The 8,189-nt window shown below is 37.0% G+C and overlaps 1 protein-coding gene across 1 annotated transcript in view; it reads left to right on the top strand.

Moving 5' to 3' along the window:
- The first annotated feature begins 375 nt into the window (after nt 1–375).
- AOPEP (aminopeptidase O (putative)) overlaps nt 376–8,189 on the top strand; it is a 237,910-nt gene continuing 230,096 nt past the window's right edge. Inside the window, exon 1 of the mRNA XM_027768006.1 lies at nt 376–421. Within this exon, the coding sequence (XP_027623807.1) occupies nt 378–421 (44 nt within the window). The 5' untranslated portion in view covers nt 376–377. The remainder of the gene's footprint in view (nt 422–8,189) is intronic.

Here is an 8,189-nt window from a genome sequence, read left to right on the forward strand (position 1 = left end):
CATGGTCATTCCCCCTGGGGATAATCACCTTGGGGGTGATTTCTCACTTTCTCTTCCTCTCTCTCTCTGTATCTCTCTGGAGAGTTCACACGCCCTCTAGCAAAAAGTAAAAGGAAAAAAAACAAATGCTTAGTCTTTATTCAGTTATTTTGAGTGTGTGTGGTTGCATTTATGTAGGTTAAATTCACACAGGATGGACCTGTTTGGTATATTGGAACAAGCCCTGACCTTGACTGGTGTTACTTACTTCATAAGCTGTATTCAAGATCAGATGAAATGATGTAAACTCTAAAGTGCTAACCCTATCAAGAGGCCCCACTAGATGGAAAGTGTTGGGAAGGAGGCGCCAAGTCAGTCTTAACTGCTACGGAATTTTCATGCTTTTTCACCGGAAGTCACATTGGAAGAACAAGTTAATGAGGTAGGTCAGGGCTGTGTTTCCTGCCCAGGGACAGATAAACCTCTGCACAGATCAGTGTCAACATATCTGAAATAATGAAGACAATATAGGGCTTTTTCTTAAACTTCATCCTATACTGAGATGCTAGAGCTGTGCATGCTCAAGTGAAATAAGCTCGTACAGAAATCCATGTAAACACGGGAAGTTTCCTTCATTAGGCAGTGAGTATGGGTTTTACCGGGGGGAAAAATATGTCATGCTCAGGGTTTTCTAGTTGTGAGAGGCCACTGTTTACTTTGACTGACTATTAGAGATAGGACTGTTCACCAAATAGTCACCTTTTTTCAATTTTCATCTTTTTCAGTAAAATAATCCTTTAAAAGGATTCTGTAATTACCATAGCACATAACTAACTTAATTAATGATAGGTCATTAAAGGCATAAAAATGAAAATGAGCAAGAAAGTCTATCCAGAACAGCTGAGGTGACTGTGTCAACAAATCAGAGTCCTTTCTCTGTAAAATGAGACTTAAACCTCTTCACAGTTTTTTACTTATTTTTGATAGAAAGTATGTGTATGGATGAGAGAGAGAGAGAAAGAGAGAGAGATGGGCCCTTAATAGGATCTGGCAATGCTGCCAGCCCTCCAGCTTATCAGGATGGTGGGCACATGTGTGTGCCTGGCACATTTTCAGGCTAACCCAAGGATCTGAACCTGTAGTGGGCCATATGACTTCTAGGCTTGCAGTTCATTTCACTACTGACTATACCACCAGGCTGGTCCGAGACTTTAAACATGTTTAGCCTTAGTGCTAATATAATATGGCCACACCACATTCTCCTCTTGGGATTTTGGGTACATACACACACGTCTGGCATGTTTTTCAAGTCACTGGGTCCAGGATTTGAACCACATATTTGACCATTTAGGATCCAACTGACTTAACCATGCTACTAGGTGGCCCTTCAAATTTTTTAAGTTTATTCTTTTACTTTTTTCATCAGAGAGACAGAAAGAGACAGAGAACCAGGCATTTTCAACAGAGTCCGTATGCCATGATCTCTGCCATCCTGGATCATGGGCATGCATGCAGGCACCTAGTAGACTTAGGGATGTAAACCTTGGACTGTCCCCATACAGGTCCATTGCTTTACTGTTGCACTGCTTCCTGGTCCCACAAATATCCACAAATATTTTTAATGCATCTAGAATAGTGAATCCTCTCCAAAGATTTTCAGTTTTCTTTGTCCAGACCTATAAGAGGAATGAGTATTTATGGCAGATACAGCCTTACCAAATGGGTTTCTTAAATAATAAGACTTACAAGTTGAAATTACTCCTTGATCTTTGGGCCACAGAATGGATATTGTGTTAGCAGGCATGAAAACAACATTAATCTTGCATATCTCTACAAGTCATGGGTGATCAGGTATATTGCCAATGTTCTGTCATATTTTGAAAGGATTTATTTTTTTTCTGAGCTCTGAGTCTTCACAGTGGGCTTAAAATATTCAGACAACCATGCTGTAAACAGATACACTGTCATTCAGACTTTGTTGTTCCATTTATAGAACACAAGCAGAGTAGATTTAGCGTAATTCTTAAGGGACCTAGGATTTTCAGAATGGTAAATGAGCATTGACTTCAACTTAAAGTCACCAACTGCATTAAGAGATTCAGCATGTCCTTTGAAACTCTGAAGCCTCTAGCTATGAAAGTCCTAGATGGCCTCTTCTTCAAAGGTAAGTCTGTTTCTTCTGTACTGAAAAATCTGGTGCTTAATGTAGCCACTTTCATCAGTGATTTTAACTAGATCTGCATAACTTGCTACAGCTTCTAAATCAGCACTTGCTGCTTCACCTTGCACTTTTTTGTTCTGGAGATGGAATTTTTTCTTAAACCTCAGGAACTAAACCCCTTCTAGTTTCAGACTTTAATTCTGCATAGAATTAAAGAGAGTTAGGGCTTTGCTCTGGATTAGGCTTTGATTTAAGGAAATGTCGTGGTTGGTTTGATCTTCTATCCAGACCACTAAAACTTTCTCCATATTGTCAATAAGGCCAATTTACTGTATTTTTTAAAGTTTATTTATTTTTATTAATGATAGGACATGTTTGTGCATGAGGGAGAGAGGGAAGTAGGGGGCAGAAAGAAAGGCGCTGTCAACAGGGTTCCACCACACCACAATTCCCGTCCCCAGCCTTCCAGTTCATCAGAATTGGGTATGTGCACACACCTGGCATGTTTCAAGGTTGCAAACTCACCTGTTTCACCGTTTTATTTCATTTGTGTATTCACTGGAGTAGCACTTTTAGTTTCCTTCAAGAACTTTTTCTTTACATTCACAATTTTGCTAACTGGCAGAGGAAGCCTAACCTTTGGTTTATCTTGGCTCATGTTACTTGTTTTCCTCACTGAGTTTATTAATTTCTAGCTTTTGATTTAAAGTAAAAGATATATAACGCTTCTTTTCACCTGAAGACTTAGAGGCCATGATAGGGCTAATTTCAATATTGTTCTGTCTCAGAGAACAGAAAGGTCGAAGGAGAGGGGAAGAAACAGGGAAGCAATTGGTCAGTAGAGCAATCAGAATAAACAGAGCATTTATTGATTAAGTTCACTACCTTATATGGGTAATGTTTATGGTACCTCAAAAGAGGTACAATAATGAATGACAGCAAAAATTGTTGATCACAGCTCACCATAACAAAAACAAGGATAACGAAAAGATTTGAAATATCATGAGAATTATTAAAATGTAGCAGAGACATGAAGTAAGTATATGCTGTTGGAAAAATGGCTCCAATAGACTTGATCAATGCAAGGTTGTCCAAACCTTCAATTTGTAAAAAACACAATATCGCAAAGTACAGTAGAGCAAAGCACAATAAAAAAGGTATGCCTAAGGGCCAGAAGGTGGCATGGTGGTTAAGGATGTTAGACCAAGTCCCAGATCTGACGGCTTACTTTCTCTCCTCTTCTCTCTCTCTCTCTCTCTTTCTCTCTCTCACACACACACACACACACACACACCGCTCGCTTTATCCCTCTCTGGTCAAAAAATTAAAATAAAGAAAGAAAGAAAGTTAAATAAAATACTTCTTAAAAACAAAAAGACATGTCTCTATTCAGATTTCACCAATCATACATGCCTTCATTTCTGTGTCTATATGTGCCTATGCAACTTTATCATATGTGTAGCTGCCACCACCACTGGTAATCATCACCATGATCAAGCTACTTAACTATATCACCAACATTAGGCTTCCTCATGCTAACTTTTACTTATACCTGCTCCCTAGTCCCCTCCCCTCACTCTGGTAACAGCTAACTTGTTTTCCTTTTCTATAATTTTGGTGTTTTTCATAAATGAAATTATGCAGTATGTATCTGTTTGTTCCTTTTCATTGCTGAAAATTTTGTGGTTTGAATGTATCACATTATGTATAATCATTCACCACTGAAAGACATTTGGGTAGTTTTCTACTATTTGGCTGTTACAGATAGTACCACTGTGAATATTCATGGTTTCTGCATGAAATTAAGTTTACATTTCTCTGAATAAATGCCCAAGACAGTATAATTTTAGGGTCATATGGTAAGCCCATTTTTAGTTTAAAACTCTTTCAGAGTGACTGTACCATTTCACAGTCATATCACCAATGAATGAATGATTTTGTTTCTCCATATTCTTACCAAACATTAGTCTTATTACTATTTTTTTTTATTATTATAACTAGTCTGATACATATGTAGTGATAGTTCCATTGGGACTTTAATTCACATTTCTCTGATAGCTAATTGAGTTAAATATTTCTTTATGTGCTTAGTGCCATCTGTATATACTCTTCAGTAAAGGGTCCTTTGCTGGTTTTCTGATTGGATTATTTGGTTTATTTGATTATTATTATGTTGAGTTTTTAGAATTTTCAGTTCCATTGATTTATGCTCTAATCTTTAATATTTATCATTTGCTTTGAGTTTATTTTTAGTTTTCTGGTTTCTTGAGGTATGGATTTAGACTTTTTACTTCATATTTCCCTTTTTTTCCTAAAAATGTAAATAGCTAGTGCTCTAAGTTTGCCTCTCACCACTGTTTTAATTGCATATCACAAACTGATATTTCCATTCAGCTCTGTGGACTTTTAAAATTTTCTCTGAGACTTCTTTGACCCATGTATTATTTAGAAGGATATTTTTTAATTTTCAGGTGTATAGAGATTTTCTCTAACTGATCTCTAATGTCATTTCATTATGGCCAAAAATATATATTGGATGATTTTAGTCCTTTTATAATTGTTAATATTTGTTTTGTAGCCCAAGATCTGTTGTGGTGAAATGCCCTATTGGTGACTAAAAAGAATGTGTAGTCTCTTGTTGGGTAAAACGTTGTTCTATGAATGCCAGTTAGATCCCATTGGTTAATGGTGTTGTTCACTTCTTCTAGATGCTTACTTATTTCCTGTCTAGTCATTCTTCCAATTGCCGAAAGTGGGTTGTTGAAAGAACCAACTGTGGCTGTGTTTTTGACCCGTTATCCTTTCAGCTTTATCACTGTCTGCTTCATGTACTTTTTTCTTTAATGATAGTGTATGTGGACATGAGAGAGAGAGAGAGAGAGAAGAATCCTCAACAAGGTCTTGTCATATTATGATTCCCTTTCCCCAGCCAGCTCCTTAGGATCCTAAGTACTGACTATACACTTAGCATGATTTCAGGCTGACTCAGGAATCTAAGCCTGTAGTCAGCTATATAGTGCCTAGTCTTGCAGGGCATTTACATTGTCACCATACCACAGTGGCTAGGCCACAGCAGCTGGACCTGTCTCATGTACTTTTTTTAAAAAAAGAATTATTTATTTAATTTTATTTATTCATTTATTTATTTTAATTTGACCAGAGATACAGAGAGAGAAAAAAAGGAGAAATGAGAAAGCAAGCCACCAGATCTGAGACTCGTACCATGGTCAGCCATGTGGGAGTGTCCAGCACCTTAACCACTATGCCACCTGCTGATTCCCAGTCTCATGTACTTTTAAGCACTGTATTTAGTGCATACACATTTAGGATGTCTATATCTTCTTGACAGAATAATCCTCCTTGTCCTTTGTACTTTTCTTTATTCTGAACTCTATGTTATCTGATAGTGATATAGTCACTCCTGATTTTTTGGATTAATGTTTGCATGATATATCTTTTTCCACGTTTTTACTTTCAGCCTACCAAGATCATTATGTTTGAAGTGAACTTCTTGTTGATAGTTTCTTCTATCATTGGATCAGGTTTTGTCTTTTAATTGATTTTTAGGCCATTTACATTTAATGTAATTATTGATATCTTAGGGATTAACTCTTACCATTTCACTAGTTCTATGTTTGTTTTTCTGTCATTTTTTTGTTTCTTTTTTTCTTGCTTTCCTATTTTGATCACTTATAATGTTTTTAAGTATGCTTTCTGGTTTTCTTTGCTGTTTCTCTACGTAGTGTCATATGCATATGTTATTTATTGATCACAGCCTACTGATCACTGTTGACATCTTATACCTTCAAATAAAGTGCAGAATTTTTTCCTTTAGGTACCTTTACCCTCCATACTTCTAAAATATATTTTAATATTTTTAGATACATTGAGTATCATATCAGGTAATATTATAACTTAATTCGATTATAAAATATAATTTAAATAACTCATGAGTTCCAACGCAGTCTGTTACATTTTACCTATTCTGCTCTTTTTGTTGTTTCTTTTTTTAAGAGGTTTTCACTATAGGGCGCGTGCGCTCACCAGACAGACAGAAAGAGACATAGAGAAAGAAAGCGAGAAATCACCCCCCGGGGGGATGGTCACACCGCAGTCCCTTCTCCTCCATTCTCCTCTCGGGATCTTGGGCACGCATGCACATGTGCCCGGCATGAGTTTTAAGCCACCGGGATCAGGACGCGAACTGCGGTCAACTACATGGGAGTCCAGCGACATAGCCATTACACTAACTGCTGGTTCCCATCTATTCTGTTTTTCTTTTCTTTCTAAATGTTGCCACCTTTTGTTCTTTTCTCTTTTTTTCTTTTTTGAAAGAGCTTCATTTAGCCATTCTTTTAAGGATAAGACTACTAGCAAAAAAACAAACAAACAAACAAAAACATATTAATTTCCCTTCATCTAAGAATGTCTTTATTTCCCCTTTATTCTAAAAAGATAGTTTGACTATATGGAATTCAGGGTTATCATTTCTTTCAGCACTTATTTTGCGTCACTTCTTTTTGGCCTCCATAGTTGGCAGATTTTAAAACCACTCTCATTCTAATTGATATGCCTTCCTTGTGTCATATTTTTATGCTTTCAAGATTTTTTTCTTTATCTTAGGTTCTCAGAAGCTTAATCATGATGTGTCTTGACTTGGATTTCTTTGTGTTTATCCTGTTTGGTGTTTACTCAGTTTCTTGAAACAGTAAATTTATGTTTTTTGTTTCTGGTTTTTTTGGGGTTTTTTTGCCTGATTTGGAAAGTTTTTAGTCATTGTTTCTTTGAACATATTTTTAAATCCCACATTCTTCCTCTTTTTTCTTAGACTTCAATGAAACAAATTCAAATCTTTATTTTCCCACAGAATCCTGAAGCTATGTTTGTTTGTTTTTTAATCTATTTTTTCAATGTTGTCCAAATTTAGTAATTTCTAAAAATTTTTCATGAGAAAGAGACAGAGGAAAGAGGAAGACAAACACCTTCAACAATGCCTCATGCCACAATACTCTCCAGCCTTTATAAGCTAGCTAGGATCACAGGCATGTGTGTGTACAAAGGTGTGTACTGGTCAACCCAGGAAGTGAACCATGATTTTCTATATGGAGTTTAGCACTGCAGAGCATTGTATTACTGATGCATCATAAGGGCTATGCCTGAATTTAGTAAAAATTTTTTGAGAGGTTTTTGCTATAGGGCTCATGCACTCGCCAGAAAGACAGAGTCAGAGAGACAGACGGTGAGAAATCACTTCCCAGGAGGGATGACCACGCCACAATCCCTTCTCCTCCATTCTTCTCTTGGGATCTTGGGCACGCACGCACACACACCTGGAGTGAGTTTAAGCCACCGGGTCCGGGACTCGAACCGCGGTTGCCTACATGGGAGTCCAGCAACATAGCCATTACACTGACTGCTGTTCCCTTGAACTTAGTAAATTTTGATAACTGTGTCTTCAAGTTTACAGATTCTGTCCTCTTATTTTCACTATGCTATCAACTCCAGTGAGTTTTATTTCAGTTACTGTATTTTTCAACTCTAATTTCATTTGAGTTTTATCTAATATGGTTTTTTTCTCAGATTTTCTATCTTTTCATTTATGTCAAGAGAACATATAATTGGTTGTTGAAGCACTTTCTGTTATTGTCATAAGGCTTTCACACTCATCAGAGAAGTGAGCAACAGAGAGGAAGAGGAAAAATATCACTCCCCAGTAGGGTGTGGTCCTTTCTCCTCCATTTTTCCATCCTGTTGAGATTTGGGGCATGCACCATGCAAATATGCCTCATGTGTTTTTCAGGCTGCTGGGGTTGGGAATCAAACTGCAGTTGGCAGCGTGGGCTCCTGCTGCCTTAATCACCAGGCTCGCCCTGTCAAATCATTCAATCGTTGGTTTAAAAATCCTCCATGATAATTTCTACATCTGATTTTTCTTAGCTTTGGCTTCATTGAAAGCAAAATACTGATTCCAACCTCAAAACTTTTTTTTTTTTTTTTTTTTTTTTTTTTGAGAGGTTTTTGCTATAGGGTGCATGTGCTTGCTCATGAA

The sequence above is a fragment of the Tupaia chinensis genome, unplaced genomic scaffold, assembly GCF_000334495.1.
Source record: "Tupaia chinensis unplaced genomic scaffold, TupChi_1.0 Scaffold145148_1, whole genome shotgun sequence".
NCBI lineage: Eukaryota > Metazoa > Chordata > Mammalia > Scandentia > Tupaiidae > Tupaia > Tupaia belangeri.